The sequence below is a fragment of the Callorhinchus milii genome, unplaced genomic scaffold (assembly GCF_018977255.1).
Source record: "Callorhinchus milii isolate IMCB2004 unplaced genomic scaffold, IMCB_Cmil_1.0 Scaffold1, whole genome shotgun sequence".
NCBI lineage: Eukaryota > Metazoa > Chordata > Chondrichthyes > Chimaeriformes > Callorhinchidae > Callorhinchus > Callorhinchus milii.
The window spans coordinates 9838235-9859100 of record NW_024704742.1 but is presented as its reverse complement, the minus strand read 5'-3'; the positions used below and the strand labels follow the sequence as shown (position 1 = coordinate 9859100).

The 20866-nt window shown below is 41.5% G+C and overlaps 1 protein-coding gene across 2 annotated transcripts in view; it reads left to right on the top strand.

Moving 5' to 3' along the window:
- psd3l (pleckstrin and Sec7 domain containing 3, like) overlaps nucleotides 1–20866 on the top strand; it is a 217391-nt gene that overhangs the window by 187270 nt on the left and 9255 nt on the right. For both annotated transcript variants that reach the window (XM_007908594.2, XM_042336805.1), the window contains 4 exons: nucleotides 3396–3466; nucleotides 14921–15078; nucleotides 16374–16518; nucleotides 20191–20334. In XM_007908594.2, the coding sequence (XP_007906785.2) occupies nucleotides 3396–3466; nucleotides 14921–15078; nucleotides 16374–16518; nucleotides 20191–20334 (518 nt within the window). The remainder of the gene's footprint in view (nucleotides 1–3395; nucleotides 3467–14920; nucleotides 15079–16373; nucleotides 16519–20190; nucleotides 20335–20866) is intronic.

Below are 20866 nucleotides of genomic sequence, written 5' to 3'. Positions count from 1 at the left end.
CAGGAATTTGCACTGATATTAATGCCCTCACGCAGGGTAGCATCTCAGAGTGCTTAACAGTGGCGGAGCCTGATTCCGATTCATGGGGTGGTGGGAGTGGGGGAGGTGGCTGTAAGCACGGTCGAAGAGGAAGGTTTTCAGGCAGGACTTGAAAAAGGGGAGAAAGGGAGCAAGGTGGAGGGATTGAGGGAGAGTGTTCCAGAGTTTCAGCATTAGGGAGTTAAGGACATTTGGGATTAAGGAGTTTAGACACAGGTTCTTTACACTTTACAATACTTTCACAAGGGATTTAAATGGATGTTAGGAATTTAAAGGTAAGGGGAGCAAAGAGGAGAATGGAATTAAATTAGGAGGCTCATGGGGAGAGAAGCTGCATAACCAGTTAGAATCAAACGCAACCAAGCGTAAAGGTGTTTTTCTTTTCTGGAATGACAAACAATCGAAGAATTCAATGTCAAGCTTTGACAGTGGCAGACCATTTAAGATGAAATAAATTTCAGAATTGAAAAGAAGCTTTGGATGATTAAGTCAATGTTTAGTATTTCTCAAACCAAAAAGGTGTTATTGACCTTTCTGTATGTGAAGCTGACCGTTCAGTTCTAAAAGGAGATCAAAGTCAATATTAGATAGTTTCACGTGTTCTATCAAATGTACATGAGAAGTAATGTAGAGAAGTCGGCTGATCTATACCACATGTTGACTTGTGGGTCTTTCAGATATGAGAACTGCTGATCAGAAAACCCTGTATCTGCTTTTCTTGGCAGCTTGACTTCTCAGTACCTTCTTATCTGATCTCTCTCCTTTGTCAGTTCTTGGAGATCAATCCAGTCAGCACAAACATTAACTGAAGCACAATCTGTATACGTTTGAAATGGAGTAACATTTTGTCTTTAAGGTCACTTTGTGACCGAACTTCTTTGCATCAGAATGGGTACTGAACTCCAGGTAGGACTGATCTAGGCAATTTGAAGTCCACTCTTTAATAATAATCCTAACATTTGATATAGCACCTTATCACATTGTTAATGTCTCAAAACGCTTCACAAGATTTAACAGTAAAGTACTGTGACAGTTTATTTTATAGGCAAATGCGGCAGACAATTTGCACCCAGCAATGTCCCACAAACACCAAAGGCAATTAAACAATTTTATCTGGGAGATTGTTGGCCAGAACACGAGGAGAAACTCCCTTCTCTTTTTGAATAATAATAATAATCCTTGCATTTGATATAGCACTTTACACGAATAGTGTCATCATAGCGGGGTATAAGGTCCACCTAAACAGACAGAGTTCTTTCATTGTTTATTTCGACGGATTCAATGATTTACTCAATGATTCTTCCTGAATTCCATTAGCAAACTGTTAGGAGATATTGTCCTTCAAAATTTACCTCTTCCATTCTTTAAAATGTGCTACTGTCCTGTATAGAGGGGTTGGCTCCTGTAAGGAGACAACTGTAAAGAAAACTGTAAATGAAAATCTTCTGTCTACTCAACTGGCTGCACTATTGGCACATGGAACATCTTTCACTTTAAAGCCATATAGTGGAAGAGATTAGTATCATGTTGCCAGAGCTGTCACTTTAAGGCCACAAGTAAGGACACTTCAGAAATATGGTTTCATTGAATTGTTTAAAGTTAGGGTCAAACCTAGCTCCATTACACTTTATTCAGCTTGAAGTTTGGCAATTCGGTGGAGTCCTGTAGCTCGATGGTTAGAGTACTCGCCTTGCAAACGAGACACCTGGGATCAGTTCCAGGCAGAGGGCGAAACCTTGAGCAAGTTTCCTTACTCCACGTCTAATAATAATCCCTCCAAAACGAAACAATAATAAATTGGTCATTTTCATTCCACGACTGTTTGTGGGACACTGCTGTGCGCAATTGGCTGCCGCGTTCGCCCACAAATATACGGTCAATTCACTTTACAGTATATTCTGTGAAGCGCTTTGAGAGTCTAGAAGATGTGAAAAGCGACTATCAAATGCAAGGATTATTATTATTAATTCCCTGTTAAGTACAAATTCCTCAATAGATTGGTACCCCAACACTTAAAAGACACCTGCAATATCAGGCCATGATCACACACTGTGAGATCTTCATCTACTTCTGCACTCTGGATGCATTTTGGTGCTCCACCCTTTTATTTATTCGACTGAAGATAGTGGGATGTATTTTGTACCTGTTTGTAGTTTTGCCACTTGTAGACTTACAGTGGAATCATCATATTTGCCACTAAGATCCTGCTAATTCCTAACCCCCATCTGTCTCTTTTAAACCCACACTTGGCTCAGTTCTATTATTCTTAGGCAGGCTCACTGTAGTTCTCTCTTCTCCTCACCTCCCTCCCCTACACCGCCCTCTCCACACCCACTTCAGCAAACTAATTGTATCTAAATTAAGGAGAAATTCTTCTTCAGTCTGTATTGTCACACACCAAAGGTATATCAGCTGATGCCTGCTTAACTCAACCAGTATCCTGAAAACACTGCCTCGGGGGATAATAAAAAGTATGTTTGTCCTGCTATCACTGAATGAGTATCAGAAAGACCACACAGCAGTTTGAAAAGAGATTGTGGACCAGACCATTCAACCATTGTGGTTGTGGGAGTGCTGAGATGGTAACGTGCCTGAGAATACAAAAAGAGGCAGATCAATTGAAGCTCGTTAATCCCATTAGCCTACAAAATCCATAGATGCTACATTTCACCACAAATCCTGTAACGAACTTTGAGACGTCCTCCTGATGTGAATCAAATGTAAAGATTATTAACCCGCTTAATTTCAGATATTAGACAAGCTTTTGTGATTTATCCAAACTGAAGTCAATTGGAATTGTTTGAGACATTTGATATTTTTGGAGGGTCAGGCACATGGGGCAACCCATCACCGTGCTTAAGAGTCTCCAAACTAATCACATCACATCAAACGTTCTGGATGTGCTAGAGTTGAATCTTTCACCACCTTCTTTCGACTTGTGATTTGACTGCATATTGGCTGGATACCGGCCACTCTTTCTCCAGTCAAAATCTAATGACCACGTTGTCCAAACTGACTGCTATATTCGTCTACGAAATACACGATCACTACATTTTACAGTGAACACGTGTGAAGCTCTGATGTTTCAATGACTTGAAGAGGTACCATATCAAATTCAAAGGTTATCAGAGCCAGCATTTGAATGCCTCAATGTACAAGGCAGAAGTCCAATGCTGAGGACTTGGATTTATAGACATTGCAATTGAGGACAGGGTATTGTGGAGAGTGTGTATGGGTCGATTTCCTGCACATTCAGGCAACATTTGATGTGACAATTGTTGAGTGCATTAAATTGACCCCACTGTATTGACTGCCTCTGTTTTTCTTACACTTGTCTGTTTTTCTCTTGTTTCCAGCTCCCAAGGGCAGAAGAGGTTGGAAAACATTTTATGCTGTGCTCAAAGGCATGATTCTTTATCTGCAAAAGGTAATTCAAAATGCTACCAAGCGGTGAAATGAAATGCATGGCCCATCATTCCTACTGTGGCATTTTCATATTGCTTTTCTGGTATTCTACTGCAGATCATCACATAATACATTTGCAATCGATCATACAATGGTAGGAAATTCAACACAGCACATTATTTTATCATCCATTATTTTATCAGCTCCAACCACCTTTTCCCTGCTCTTTCCCAAGCCCCTCTTTATGTTTATCCCTTTTAAATGAGATCATTGATTTGCCTACTTTCCATACTCCCAATAAAGCTTTCTGCAAAACAAAATCACTTGATAAGGATATCAAAGGAATGTGTGGTAGATACAAGGCAGCCCCTGTTATAAATCAGTGTTTATGCTCTGTAAAGTTAAACACCGTGTTACAACAGGTTCGCAAAAAAGAGGATACAGCTCCCAGGGCCTCAGGTCGCTAAGGACTGGCTGGCTTCCTGCGCACAATGCACATTCACAGGAAATCGATAAATATGCTCCAGAAGCCGGAAGTTTCCCCCACTTCCAGGAACCGCAGGTTCAGAGGCCACACAAGTTATAATCGGACTGTCTCTAGTGAGGTGTGTACTTAGACAGTAAGGGTATCAAAGGTATGGAGAAAGGACAGGGAAGTGGATAAGTAACCTTAAATAATAATGATCCTTGCATTTGATATAGGGCCTTATCACTGGAAAGTAAATCGACTGTGTTTTGTGGGCAGCCAATTGCACACAGCAGTGTCCCACAAACATCTGTGGATTGAGTGACAAAATTATTATTTATTATTATTATTACTTGAAAAGGAAAAAAAGTATGCAGGGCTATGGGGTAAGAACAAGGGGATTGGGACTATTTGAAGAGCTCTTTCAAAGAGCCAGCACAGACACAATGGGCCGAATGGCCTCCTTCTTGTGCTGTAAGAGTCTGATTTTAAGGATTGCCATGATTTAGTAAACTGCCAGGAAAGGCTCGAAAGCTTGTATGTCTTCCTTGTTGTTACAGTGCCTCAGTGCACTACTCAGTGACCTGCTGATCAGCCCTGTGCTGAGAACTGACAGCTGCTTTAAAGCAACACAAAAGTGAAAGAATTGACCCCCAGTGGTATATTAATTTTTAAAAAAAACACTTTAGGAGTGATTTTAATGCTGCAAATCAATTTCAACATTTTACATTTATACGGTGCCTTTCATATCAGAAAGATGTCTCAAAGTGCTTTAAAGAGCAGTCTGGGTTCCTGATCTGGGGTTGGAGGGAGCGGGGGGAGCTGGGGTGGGGGCTGAAAGCATGGTGGAAAAGATAGATCTTGGAGCACGTTTTGAAGGTGGCAGAAAAGAGGGTGAGCAGAGATGGAGTTCCACAAAGTGAGGACACAGCAAGAAATTACAATTATATAGTACCTTTAACGTCAGGAAAATGTCCCAAGGCGCTGGACCGTTAGGGGCTTGCACTTGAGCTGGGGGTTGGAATCAGGAGAAGTGGAGGGCAGGGAGGGTAGGGGTAGGAGGGTCACCAAAGGCACGGCTGAAGAGGAGGGTCTTGAGACGGCCTTTGAAGGAGGCGACTGGAAGAGATTTGGATGGGGGGCAGGGGGGGCAGAGAAGTTGAAGGCCTGACTACCAATTGTGGGGTGGCAGGGCGGAGAACATGGTGGTTTGGTGGATCAGACAGAGTGACTTACAAACTCTTCAACCATGATATGCAGCTCACAGTATTCTTTATTTTCCCTCCTCTTTCATATGAGTGAAAGATTGCCCTTTCTCGCTCAAGAACTCGAGTGTGTACATTACTCTCTTTGTAAAGCAGGGTTCTGTACAGGAGCATCGTGGTAAATGTAGTGAAAGTGATGGGTTTATTGTTGTTTTAGGGAGAAATGTTGTGAGAAGTCATGGGTATGGAAATTCAACTGTTCCTCTTTAAATACAATTAAATACAAATACATCCCTTCCTCAATAGGAATGGTAACTAGGGACGCTGGGGACATGGCAGTACTAACCCCCCTAGCAATCTGCCTGCTGTCTCTACTCAGCAGGCTCCGGCCTGCTCCATGTCACCCGCCCGACCTGCTCCACCATCGGCACTCGGGCCTTCAGCCTCTCTGCCCTCATCCTTTGGAACTCAATCCCACACTCCCTTCGTTTCGCTCCCTCCTTTGACTCCTTCAAGGCCCTTCTCAAGACCCTCCTCTTCAACCGTGGCCTTCGGCCACCCTCCTAGCCCTACCCTCCCTGCTCCCCACCCTCCCTCATCCCAACCCACTACTCGGGTCCAAATCCCTGAATGTCCAGCACCTCAGGAGGTCCTCCTGATGTGAAAGACGCTGTGTAAATATAATTTTGTATTGTACAGGAGTGCTGTGCACCTGCTCACCACACTCCCTGCGTCCGCCTGAGCAGGCAAACCGGTCCTCAATTACAGGACATTCCTAGCACTCATTGAAATGTTAGCATAAACTATGAGCTCAGTTTCCTGACACTGGGCTTGAATCCACAAGCTTCTGACTCGGAAGCGAGATTGCTATCAATTGTGCTTAAGCAATGGATTTAGATTTATTAGTGTGTTTAGCACCGTCACTGTGTTTGTGACTCACTGGGATAATTCCTCTCAAGGCTGAAAGCAGCACTTGACAGTAGCACTTCTCAAATGGAAACTGATGACCTGTCCACAAAGAATGATCATTGCTGGGAGAAAGGCATCACTTGATTACTTTGAGACAACAACCACTTTTAGTCGGGATTAGTTGAGAAGAGTTACTCTGCTCTTTGATTTATTGACATCCACAGTGCTGGACAAGTTTTTAATCTAAAGTTTTGGGTTTGATTCAGCGAATGTTAATTTTTGGCACGTTTATTGTTCTTTGTTGGGCTTACTTATGATGGGAAGAGTTGTGGCGGGTCGTGGTTAAGTAGTATCAGCCTGGTCAGCAGCACTCTCAATTCTGAGTCGAAAGGTTGTGGGTTCAAAGCGTACATCGGGACATTGTACTGATACAGTCCAGGCTGACACTCCAGTGCTGTGCTGGGCTTGTGCTACATTGTCAGAGGTGCTGTCATTCTGATGAGATGTTATATCAACATTCCATCTGCCTGTTGAGGTGGATGCTAAAGATAATAATAATAAATAATGCTAAATAATAATAATCCTTGCAGTTCCTAAATGAATCCAGTGACCACATGAAAGGTGCTGTATCAAATGCAAGGATTATTATTGTACAAGATAATAATAATAATCCTTGCATTTGATATAGCGCCTTATCGCATCTTCGCGATGTCTCAAAGTGCCTCATAGAGTATACTGTAAAGTGAATTGACTGCGTATTTGTGCGCGAAAAGATCTCATGGCACTATTTGAATAGGGAAGGGAGTTTCTCCTCGGCCAACAATCCCCCAGATAAAATTAGTCATTAATTTCATGGTTATTTCTATGCCAATCTATCTAATAAAAATTCATTAACCCACCAACCAAATTGTACGCGTTGGCTGCCACATTTGTCTACCAGTATCCAGATACTACACTTTACAGTTAAATTCTGAGAAGAGTTTTGAGACATTTCGGTGACATGATCAGGCACTTTATCTTATCTTAAGTCTTATTATTATAAGTGGCTGAGCAATGGTAAGTAATCAGCATGTAAAAAATAGCTCTTAAGATAGTTATGTCTATAATTGTGCTTATTATAGCTGTGACAACAACAACAAAATTACATTTATATAACACCTTTCATGTTGGGAGGACATACCAAGGCGCTGGGCAATCAGTGTTTCGGACCTGAGCTGTGGGGTGGTTTTAGGGAGCGTGGAGGGCAGGGGGAAAGCACGGTGATAGAAGGCACGGTCGAAGAGGAGGGTCTTGAGATGGGTCTTAAGGAGGCAAGTGAGGGGCCGAGGCGGAGGGACTGCGGGATGGAGTTCCAGAGGTTGGGGCAGAGTGGCTGAAGGCTCGCCCGCCAATTGTGGAGTGGGTGAGGTGGGGGACATGAAGCAGGCCGGAGCCCGGAGGGAGCGGGCAGGTTGCGTGATCTCTGCTCCCCGTAGTGTAGATAATGGAGCTTTCCTCGTAGATTGGCCTAAAAACCTAAAAGTCTGTGGGAAACCCCTCGAGTTGGCAGGTATGCAGAATGTTCAGTGGGCCAGATGAAATCATCTCTCGGGCCAGATGTGGCCCATAGGCCATCAGTTGGACCACCCAACTAAACTATGAGCTGAAAGTCCTTAAGTGCGGCTTGAACCCCAAACCGTCACAGCTTCAAGGCAAGAGTTCTACCAACTGAGCAAGCGGATGGACACATGTCTGATTTATCTACCTCTTAAAACAAATTCTAAAACTGCTTGAAATCAGTTCCTCCCTCTGGACAAAGCCATTGCCATTTATTTGCCACATCATTTGGTATGAAATCAATTCTGGAAGATCTGGAAGAAAGTTAATAGTGCACTTTATATAATTGTTTCAGGGCAGGATTATTTATTGTGATGGCTTTCAAAGTGACTTATCGGAATGACTTTATTGCATTAGATCTTAGCCAGATGAATGGGAGTAGATTTCTTGAGGGTGCAGAGGGAATCAACTTTCTCTTCTGGCCTTGGATGCGGAATCGAATGGGATGATTGAAAGGGAGATAACTTGGGAGAGTAAGGTATTTCAAGATGTGGAGAAAGGGTAGGAAATTGGATTAAAAGATCTGACATGGTCTAATAAAAGAACAGACAGGTTTTCTTCTCCCGATCCTATATTTCCACAAGGCAGGGTTAGGAAATGAGAATAAAATGCCTGTGAGCCGTGTGATGAAAATGGTGACCTACAAAATGTTAATTACATAACATACAGCACAGAAACAGGCCATTTGGTCGAACCAGTCTATGCCGGTGTTTATGCTCCACATGAGCCTCCTCCTGCCCTTCCTCAACTAAGCCTATGAAATTAACCTTCTATTCCTTTCTCCCTCATGTACCTATCTAGCTTCCCCTTAAAGGCATCTATGCTATTCGCCTCAGCTACTCCTTGTCGTAGCAGGTTCCACATTCCAACCACTCTCTGGGTAAAGAAGTTTCTTCTGACTTCCCTATTTGATTTATTGGTGACTATTTTATATTGATGCCCTCTGGTTTTGGTTTCCCCCACAAGTGGAAACATCTTCCCTATGTCTACCCTGTCAAAACCTTTCATAATTTTAAAGACCTCTATTAGGTCACCCCTCACCCTTCTCTTTTCAAGAGACAGGAGTCCAAGCATGTTCAGCTTTACCTGATAGGTATAACCTTGCAGTTCCTGTATCATCCTTGTAAATCTCCTTTTCACCTTCGCCAGTGGCTCTATATCCTTTTTATACTATGGGAACCAGAACTGTACACAGTACTCCCAAATGTGGTCTAACCAAGCTTCGACGTAAGTTCAGCATAACTTCCCTGCTTTTCACTTCTATCCCTCTAGAAATGAACCCCAATGCTTTGTTTGCTTTTTTATGGCCTTATTAGCCTGCATTGCTACATTTAGCGATTTGTGTATCTGTACCTCTAGATCCCTTTGCTCCTCTACCCCATTTAGATTCTTATTTTCCAGGCAGTATGTGACCTCCTTATTCCTCTGACCAAAATGTACCAACTCACATTTATCTATATTGAAATTCATTTGCCAATTAAATGCCCATTCAGCAAGTGTACTAATGTCTTGTAATTTTTTGCAGTCCTCTTCAGTATTAACTACTCCCCCAATTTGGTGTCGTAGGCAAATTTTGAAATTGTACTGCTGATTCCCAATTTCAAATCATTAATGTAAATTGTGAACAACAGTGGTTCCTATACCGATCCTTGTGGAAAACCACTGCCCACACCTGCCAGTCTGAGTAGCTACCCTTTACTCCTACTCCCTGTTTTCTGTCTTGTAGCCAGCTTGCTACCCATTCTGCTACTTTTCCCCTGACTCCACATGCTCTGACCTTATTCATTAGTCTATTATGTGGTACCTTATCTTACGCCTTTTGGAAATCCAAATATATTACATCTACTGCATTACTCTTGTCTACTCTTTCTGTTACCTCTTCAAAGAATTCAATGAGTTTAGTCAAGCATGACCTTCCTTTTTGAAATCGTGCTGACTATTCTTTATTATGTGGAGTCCTGTAGCTCAGTGGTTAGAGCACTTGCTTTGCAAGTGAGAGACCTGAGTTCAATTCCAGGCAGGTCAGGGCGAAACCTTGGACAAGTTTCCTTACTCCACATGCCTAATAATAATCCCTCCAAAACAAAAACAATAATAAATTGGTCATTTTCAATCTACGACTGTTTGTGGGACATTGCTGTGCGCAATTGGCTGCCACGTTCGCCCACAAATATACAGTCAATTCATTTTACAGTGTGTTCTGTGAAGCGCTTTGGGACGTCCTCCCAACGTGAAAAGCGTTATATCAAATGCAAGGATTATTATTATTATTATGTTTTCCGTTTCTAGATGTTTTTCTATTACGTCCTACAGTAAGGATTCCATTATCTTTCCTAACACCGATGTTAAGCTGATAGGTCTATAGTTCCCTGGGCTTGTTCTATCTCCTTTTTAAATATAGGTATAACATTAGCTAACCTCCAGTCCTCTGGCACTACTCCCTTCTCTAATGAGTTATTATCTATGTGTAATAGTGCCTCTACTATCTCTTCCCTAGATTCTTTTAATATACATGGATGCAATCCATCCAGACCATGGGTTTTATCCTCTCTGAATTTGGTTAGTTTATCAATTATCTCCCCCACCTTTTTATCTTAATTGTATTCATATCATTTTCGATCTCTTCTTCTACCGTCATGTCCATCTAATCCATCTCCCTGGTAAATACTGAGGCAAAGTCATTATTCAATATTTCTACCATTTCGCTGTCACTGACTGTGAGCTTAGCTTGTCCATCCTTTTAGTGACCCTTAGATTCCTATTTTTATTTTGTTATTTATGTCTTATAATTATAATCATATTGTTGATAATTGCAGTTGTCAAAGGTCACTTGACAACTCGATAGTTGCCTGGTTTTCTTCCCCCACTCCCCCCACCCCTGCATCACAAGGAATTGAGCCCAAAGCTACCTATAGTGACCAGAGCACTAGCTTTGAATTCTAGGTTTGGAGGACTTCTGATTAGCTATGTTGTTGTTTTTGACATAAACCAGTATCCTACAAACTGTCTTTCTGCTGTCATACTACCATTGGTGGTCGGGCATTTAGCATTTCTGCCCCAACATTCTGGAACTCCATCCCGCAATCCAATCCCTACCCTCTTTTGCCTCCTTCAAGTCCAGTCTAAAGACCTTCCTCTTCGACCGTGCCTTCGCCCACCCTCCCACCCACCCTGCTCTCCACCCCTCCTGACCTCAACCTCCAGCTCAGGTCCCAAGCCCCTGATTGCCCAGCGTCCTGGGACGTCCTTCTGACGTGAAGGCTGCTGTACAAATATAATTTGTTGTTGTTGCTATGATCCATAGCAAAGATGTTACAAATCCAATGACACAATTCGAAAAGGGAAGTGAGTTTTTTCCCATGTGTTGGCTAGATAAAATTGGCCATTCACTTCATGCTTGTATGTGGGACATTGGCTGTGCACAAATTGACTGGTGAGTCTGCTTGCACAATACACATCCACATCACTTTACAGTACATCCTGGGGAGGAGAGCTTTGCGAGTTCCTCCCGACATGAAAGGAGCTGTATCAAATGAAAGGATTATTCATCGAATTTACCCTTTTAAATGTTGTAAACTGCAAAAGATGTTTCTCTAATGTAAACAGATAACAGACATCAAATGGTTTTGAAGCTGAACTTTTATATTTAATTTTCTAATGGCCACATAGTCAAAGAATGCTGGACGATGTGCGGATAAAAGACTGAACCTAATGTTCCTGGCTGGCTAATGTGGGAGTACTGCTGGGCATAATTTATTAGTAGGAAGTTTACAGGCATACAATTGATTTCTTGTCTAGTTTAAATAAAATCCTGCATCGTTTTGGTGACAGCAGCTGTTAAAGGTTTCATAGACTGGCCCCGTGGGTAGGATTTTTTTTTGTTGTTGACATTTTTGGACATTAAAGGATTGAAGTTTCTTCTCAGAATTTGCCTGGAGAGCTCACTAAATGGGATGTGGTGTCACAATTAAATGATGGTGACACCACCATGGTCGCAGAAGCTCTAAGCAGAGGCTGAGGGAAACAAGATGTTTGTGACTGAGCATTCAGAGCAAGGCTGGCGTTGATTCTTTCATTAAACCCCTTACTTATTCCCTTAATACTAAGAGCTCCCCTGATGCATCAGTAAGTTTATTCAGTCAGTGGTTGATTTATCTGGGCAACGTAGGTGCCAGAATCAATCCCTGGTGCCTTGCTGAATTAGCAGATGTCTGCCCACGCAGCAATTGGGTGCCAATGTTGGTCGGAGAGGGGAAAATTCGATTGGGTTCCTGGTCCTTATCGAACCACAGATGCTGGCATCGTGTGCATAATCCTAATAATAAGGTCACTCAATGCAGTTTGTGGGACACTGCTGTGCGCAATTGGCTGCCGTGTTTTGCCCACAAAATATACAGTCAATTCACTTCACAGTATATTCTGTGAAGCGCTTTGAGAAATCTCGAAGACGTGATAAGGTGCTATATCAAATTATTATTGGATGATCAGGCTCGGCTTTGATGCCCACAATCTATAATCAAATAGGCTGTCTGACCTTCATTGTCAACCTTGCAAGCCAAAACCCTAACTGGTAGGGTGGTCGCAGCTGCACAAAGAGTGGGAAAGCTTGCCAGACAATGGCAAGCCATGCGGCGTGAGCTGATTAAATTCCAGCAGTACCTCAACATGCACCTTGGGGTCCCAAAGCTTTGACTCTTGCCAATCTGTGCCTAATACTCCTGGAATTAGATACTCAGGGTGTGTCCTTTTAGGGAGAGAGTGCATATTCCAACCCCAGCCGCATGAAAATTCCCATGTGTAGGTGGCATATATGGCATTACATCTGGTTTAGATACTCTTAAGCTTGGTGATGGGTTTCAGCATGTGTCAGACACCTAGCTGACCCCGCAAAAAGCAAAGCTCGCACCCTGACAATGGAGGTCAGTGCAAGAGGGTGCCTGGAATCCTTGAAACCAATATTAATAGACGGGAAAATGGACATCAGCAAGAGAGGGAAAGGGAGGAATCTTTTTGTGAAGCCCTTGAAACCAGTTTTCGTGAGTTGAAAGTGACTGACATGGAAAGACTCAAATTCAAGTCCATCCACTTGGTGATTAATAATAATAATAATCCTTGCATTTGATATAGCGCTTTTCACATCGGGAGGACGTCCCAAAGCGCTTCACAGAACACACTGTAAAGTGAATTGACTGTATATTTGTGGGCGAACGCGGCAGCCAATTGCGCACAGCAATGTCCCACAAACAGTCGTAGATTGAAAATGACCAATTTATTATTGTTTTGGTTTTTTTGGAGGGATTATTATTAGGCTCTGTGTGGAGTAAGGAAACTTGCCCAAGGTTTCGCCCTCTGCCTGGAATTGAACTCAGGTTTCTCGCTTGCAAAACGAGTGTCTCTAACCACTGAGCTACAGGACTCCACCATCTGATTGCAGATTGGCAGAACATTTATTTATTCTTTTCTCTCCTATCGTCTCTCCTCCTATTCTGAATGAAATGAAGTGGCTCTCAACCAGCTTCAGCATGAGCCATTTCTTCAGAAGAGGAGATAAGAATAATAATAATAATCCTTGCATTTGATATAGCTTTATCACGTCTTTGAGACATCTCAAAGGTCTCCACAGAATATACTGTAAAGTGAATTGACTGTATATTTTGTGGGCAAAACACAGTGGACAATTGCACACAGCAGTCGTGGATTGAGTGACCAACTTGTGGAGTCCTGTAGCTCAGTGGTTAGAGCACTCGCTTTGCAAGTGAGAGACCTGAGTTCAATTCAGGCAGAGCGAAACCTTGGGCAAGTTTCCTTACTCCACACAGAGCCTAATAATAAAAAAAAAAAAAAAACAATAATAAATTGGTCATTTTCAATCTACGACTGTTTGTGGGACATTGCTGTGCACAATTGGCTGCCGCGTTCGCCCACAAATATACAGTCAATTCACTTTACAGTGTGTTCTGTGAAGCGCTTTGGGATGTCCTCCCGACGTGAAAAGCGCTATATCAAATGCAAGGATTAATTAACTTGTTATTTTTTTTGGAAGAGATTATTACCCCCAGAAAAGCGATTCCGCCAATCGCCTGATAACCAGGTTCCTATGTAATGGTAGGTAAGCAGAAGCGTGTGGAGTAAGGAAACCTGCCCAGCATTTCACCCCACCCAGGAATTAAACCCAGGTCTTTCGTTTGCGAGGAGAGTGCTCTAACCACTGAGTTACAGGACTCCACTTCAATGGTACCATATCCACCTCAAACTCAGAATTTATAGCGGGAAAACACAGCGGGGGCCTTGGCATATTTATTATAGTCTTCAGTGCCCAAGGACCACCATGATCCTGACTGAAATGAAATCAGCTCATTGATAGGGTTGGGGAATGTCTGTGAGGAGCTTTGATATATTTCAATGTGGAAAGGCCTTCTAAAAATGGAAGAACTTTCTTACTTTTTAAGACCAGACCAATACTCCGAGGAGCAAAACAAGAGACCACAGGTTTTGGATTGTAAAGACACCAGGCAATGTTTTTTTATATAGAGGAAAATCAACATCCAGGATGGGTAGTGGAAACCACGGCACTGGACTTATTTTAGGACCTGCTTGAACGGAAAGACTCCAGTTGTTGGTATTCTGGAAGGATGAGATCAATAAATAATAATAATTATTGTAGCTACTTCATGATTCACTGGACCAGGACTGCTTCATGTCACATTGGAACGTCTCCCAAAAATAATTCCTTCAACCCACGACTGTTTGTGGGACGTTGCTGTGTGCAATTGGCTGCCGCGTTTCACCCACAGAATATACAGTCAATTCACTTTACAGTATATTCTGTGAAACGCTTTGAGACGTCTCGAAGATGTAATAAGGCTCAATATCAAATGCAAGCATTATTATTATTATCTTGTACAATAATAATCCTTGCATTTGATACAGCACCTTTCATGTGGTCACTGGATTCATTTAGGAACTGACTTAATACTGTAATGGGAGGATAATGCTGATGATTATGATAATAATAATCCTTGCAATTGACTTTCATATCGATAGGACGTCTCCAAGTGCTTCACGGGAATTACTGTAAAGTAACAGCTGTGTATTTTGTAGCTGTGCACGGCAGCCAGTGTGCACACATTAATGTCCCACAAACAAGTGAAGTGATTGGCCAATTTTATTTGAGGGATACATGGGGAGAAAAGCCTGTAGTAATCTCTTGCTCTTGCAATGATTACTGTTCCCTCATTTTGCTATGTTTTAAACATTGCAGAGACAAAGTAACACTCGATGTTTTCTATGTTTCCCCAAGGATGAATACAAGCCGGAAAAACACCTGTCAGAAGAGGATTTAAAAAATGCTATCAGTATTCACCACGCTCTGGCCATAAAAGCCACGGATTATGAGAAGAGACCCAATGTTCTGAAGTTGAAAACAGCAGACTGGAGAGTGTTTCTTTTCCAAGCACAGTGCGTACTTTTTGTGAAATATAAAGGGAAGGCAGTGGGAGGAGTGGGGGTTGGATTCATAACCGCTTGCACCTTGGTTCTGTTAAGCAGAACTTTATTGTTTGTGTGTGTGTGTATGTATATGTGTGTGTGTATGTATATATATATATATGTGTGTGTGTGTGTATGTACGTGCGTGTGTTAGAGGCAAAGAAAGCCTCATACTTGTTAGAAACCAATGAAATGTTTCTGCATTATCTGCTTGCTGAACTGCCTGCAATTCCACCCTCTTCTGAAGGTAATAATATAAATAATAATCCCTGCATTTGATATAGCGCCTTATCACCTCTTTGAGATGTCTCAAAGCGCCTCACAGAACATAGTGTAAAGTGGAGTGACTGTACTTTGTGGGCAAAATGTGGCAGCCAATTGTGCACAGAAATGTCCAACAAACATTGAGTGACCAAATTAATAATATTTGTTTGGAGGGATTAATATCCCTGGAAGGTAACCTCTCTTGCTGGGGTGCAGTTTCATGGGAGTTAGCATTGTTCCAGTAAGCATTCCCGAGCAAGAGAACACAGGCTTTGGGGTGCAGTGTGGAACGGGGATGGGGGGAGTGTGGGGGAGTGGATCACAGGTAAGCTTCTTACCCAATCTCCAACATGGATAATAGTCCAGTTTCAGAACTTTCATTTTTTCCTCTTCCCAATCACTGGAATCCATTAATAGTACTATTATACTACTACTAATAATAATCCTTACATTTTATATAGCACCTTTCATGTCAGGAGGAAATCTGCTTCAAAGTGCTTCACAGGATATAATAATCAACACACCATATATGACACGTATCACCTATAAATATGTTACAAATTTATATATAATATATTTGGTAGGTTTATCCGCCCACTCAATCATGATAATTGTGTCTGTAGCTGCCTATTGCCCCCTTATATATTTACAAGGAAATGATAAAGCAAAATTATTTAATAATAGTAATCTTTGCAATTGATATAGCGCCTTATAACGTCTCAAAGCGCTTCACGGAATATACTGTAAAGTGAATTGACTATTTGTATTTTGTGAGCGAAAGGGAGAAGCTTGGAGAAGACAAAAACATGAGGGCCACTGTTGGAGCAACAGTTTATAACTTCTTATTTGACTTCTTATAAATACCTTCTTAATTGGCAGTAGACAGGCAGGTTGTCCGGGAATTGTCCAGCATCCTGTGTTCACACAGCAGCTCAGCACAGAATTATTGTATCGTTGTTGTTTGTTTTTACCCTAATTCTTTCCACTTGAATTCTTTGCAGAAACCCTGAAGAAATGGAGTCCTGGATAAATAAAATTAATTTGGTCGCCACTGTGTTTTCGGCCCCACCGTTTCCAGCCGCAATTGGCTCCCAGAAGAGGTTCAGCCGTCCACTATTACCAGCGACCACCACCAAGATGACCCAGGTAAACCCCCCGCGCGGGTCAAAATCCCTGACTGTCCAGCGTCTTGGGACATCATCCTGATGTGAAAGGCGCTGTGTGAATGTAAATTGTTGTTGTAAAGATGTGATGGCTGCTGACATTACACTTGTAGCCTGGCTCAATTCCTCTTTTCGATGCAAAAAACAAATCAACTGAAGCGATCATGTCCATCGAAATAAGTTATTTCTTTACTCGGAAGATATTCAACGATTGGAACAGATTGCCAGGAAGGATGATTGAGGTCAGGATACTGGACTCATTTAAAAAGCAGCTTGATGTTATGGTGGTGGGGAGGAGTTGTGGGTGATCAGAAGGACCAAACCAATCTTGTGATTTATTTTTAACCTTTTCAAACCTTTTGAAAATAATAATAATAATAATCCTTGTATTTGATAAAGCGCCTTATCACATATTCAACACGCCTCAAAGCGCTTCACAGAATATACTGTAAAGTGAATTGACTGTATATTTTTGGGACGAAATGCAGCAGCCAATTGTGCACAGTAGTGTCCCACAAACAATCGTGGATTGAACGACCAAGTTATTATTATGATTTTCGAAGGGATTATTATCCCTGCACAAATTTTTAAAAGCGGGTTTGCAGGTGTAGGAATTTTTTTTTAAAAAAAGGGTAAATCGGATATTGTACTTCATATAGAGGTAAAGCGTAGTAAAGTAAAGAGATTATGTTGAATCTATACATAGATAGGTGAGGCTGCAGTTGGGATATTGAGTGTAGTTTTTTCCTCTTCCCCATGTTATAGATAAGAAGTCAGATCCATAGAGAGTGCAGTGTAGATTCCCTGATTATATGAGAGGATAAAGCGAGTTGCAGGTTTTAAAATCTGAGGTTATCTTCAAGTGAGCAGGAAAGATTAAGAGGGGATCAGCTAGAAATGCTCAAATGATAGTAGGATTTGGAAGGATATGAGGTGAAAAATTATTTTTATTGTTTGGTGAATTCGCAACAAGGGGGAATATACTCAGGATCTTTGCTAAAATGAGGCTACAATACGTTTTATACAAAGGGCTGAGTTATTAGGATGTGGAATGTCATGCCACACATCTCTATGGAAACCAAGGCACTGATTTGGTTTAAAGGAAATTAAATATAACTTGACACGAATAGATGTGAAAGAAATGAGGGAAAAGAGAAAGAAAATGGGCCTGGAGATAATGGCTTTAATGGGGCACAGCAGACACAAAGGGACAAATGACCCCCTGTGCTGAAATGTCTAGGATGTTATGCAATTACCCAATAGTAAAATGCACATTAGAAATAGACACAAATCACTGACAGGTTAATAATAATAATTCTCGCATTTGATATATAATAAATAATAAGCCTTTGATATAGCACCTTATCACATCGTCAACTTATCACGTCGTTGAGACGTCTCAAAGCGCTTCACAGAATATATTGTAAAGTGAATTGACTGTAATTTTGTGGGGGAAACTAAAGCATATATTAAAGATATATTAGCTCATCAAGTCAACAATGTGACTCAAAGCACTGCACAAGATATATTGCACAAGGTAACGTGGTGTTACGCTGTGTATTTTGTGGACGATTGTGACAACCAATTTGCGTCTCATGCAAAGGACAGCTCCTCTGACAATGCAGCACATCCCCAGCACTGCATTGGAGTGCAATCTTAGATTAAAACAGGTTTCAAATCCCAATTTGGGATTGAAACCCACAACCTTCTGACTCATAATGGCTCCTATGCACTGTTCTTGCATTTATACAGCAGGTTTAGGCTGGTTATTGTGAATGACCAGCTCTAGTAATGTTAATTCAGATCAGTTGTACACATAATCGGATTGAGATTTGACAAGGAGCGAATGTTTCCTATAATGTCGTACGCGTTTTACTTTCGAAATATGTAAAGGTCAATGGGCGTTACAAGAAAAATAAGGTGCGACAGTTATCCTCATAGATTTTTTAATTTGAAAAAAAATCCTGTTGCTGAGGGTCGCTGCTTTGTGTGTGTGTAAAAAAAATAATAAATTGGTCACTCAATCCATGAATGTTTGTGGGACATTGCTGTGTGCAATTGACTGCTGCGTTTCGCCCACAAATATATAGTCAATTCACTTTACAGTGTATTCTGTGAAGCGCTTTGAGATGTCTCGAAGATGTGATAAAGCGCTATATCAAATCAAAGATTATTATTGTTGTTATTGCAGACCCAATAACAAAGGTAAATGGGGTATTTCAAAGTTACTAGAGCATGCAGCTTTGGTCTGTAAGGCCTGTCTCACAGGAGCGTGGAACATTATCCATGTTCAGTGCCTACAATGACGTAAGCTGATGAGCTCCGTTCTGTTGGTGTATAATTGACGTAGGATTCACAAGGAGCAAATGGAAATCATGTTTGAAAGCAGAATAAAATCCCCTCCAAGTTGCGGAGCAATCCACTGCTCTCTTTTGGGGAATCATTCACGTACATTTTGATGAAACTCGCTCATGTTTGCTACTGGCTGACTATTGGGAGTCAAAGCTATTGGGTTCAGAGGTCAGGCACGTTTCTTGGGGCTTTTGTAAGTTCGTAAGGCAGACAATTAAGATAATTGGCAAAAGAACCAGAGGGGAGATAAGGAGAAAAAAAAATTACGCAGCAAGTTGTTACGGTCTGGAATGCACTGCCTTAAAGGGTGGTGGAAGCAGATTCAATAATAATTTTCAAAAAGGAATTGGATATTTACTTGAAAAGGAAAAAATTGTGGGACTAATTGGATAACTCTATCAAACAGCTGATTGGCCTCTTCTGTGCTATATGATTCTATGATTCTAATTGACCAGCTAATTGATAAGAGTGGAGATTTTCTCCATAAGTTAGCTAGAAGTTCTTGTAAATTTTGTTCAACTGGATGCTGATGCTTTATCGAATGTAATGCCATTTTTCTTTAGTTTATTCTGTGTGGGTATAAGCTTGTGCTCCTCAATATTTGTCTTATCTATCTTATCTTACCTCCTTCCTTTATTTCCGTTACCCTCCTTCCTTCACCCCACTTAAAAAACGGAACCATAGCCCCAGCCAGTAATAATTATAATCCTTACATTTGATATAGAGCCTTTCACATCGGGAGGATGCCCCAAAGCACTTCACAGGACATAGAAAGTTGGACGTTTTATTCCCTGTAAAGAGTTTAATTAATAAAGAGTCCATCATTTAATGTGCGCACACATATATCATATATTTATATAAATATTAGTGTGTATATATATATTTGTGTATAAACGCACATATGCAGATCCACACACATATTGCTGTGTATGTGTCTGTAAAGAAATGCACACATATCTGTGTATGTTACTGTGTTCATGTCTGGATAAAATCACACATGTACATATATACTTGCAAGCACAGCTAACTATAAGAGTAATCGGTTGAAAATAGGGGTGAATTTAAAGAACTTAGCTAAAGTTCCACAAAATGTGCAGTTGATTTACTGTACATTATATCCTGTGAAATGCTTTGAGACATCTCAACAAAGTGATTAGGCGCTATATCAAATGCAAAGAGTATTATTATTATTATTGTTACCTTGGCAGGTACGGTCTGATGCTGTCACCTTATGCCATTGTAAATGGCTGACTATATTTTTAAAACAAAGTATTTATTTTAACCCACTTACTATTTACTACAGGAAGACCAGTTGAAATCACATGAGGCCAAGCTGAAACAGATTTCCACTGAACTGACTGAGCATCGTTCCTACCCGCCCGACAAGAAGGTCAAAGCCAAGGAGATTGATGAGTACAGACTGAAGGAGCACTATCTGGAGTTTGAGGTAATTAGGGGTGGGTTCTCTGCAGCTGGCTCTTTTAAGAGCTTTCCACGGCAAGAAAGAGCCGAGGCAGTGGGCTGGGATGAGGAATGAAATTGGTTGCATAACAGTGTGTGAGTGTAGGCTGTAATTACAACTTCTGTTGCTGCCATGTTATTGTGCTGTCATCAGAAATCCTCTGCAATGCATCTTAACTATTGCGCAGGAGGGAGTGGGGTGCAGGCACTCCTCTAGCAGGGAGCAACCTTGTACACGCTTTGTAAAGTATGGCTGGCAACTCGCACTCAATCACACAATCACACCTCATCCTTGCCATGGTAACCACTGTTGCACGAAAAAATTTTGCCATTGTTGTTGACACAGTACAAGATCTGGCGAGGATAATCGTGCAAGGCTATAGTCTTTATTTAGCTTTTTTATATGATCAAGGATAGACCTGCTCACCCCCATTAGCCGAATTGGACTGAATGCGTTCCACATTGTTCTGTAGACAAGCCCCGACCATCCCCCAACCCCCCCAACTCTTCTAGGCTTC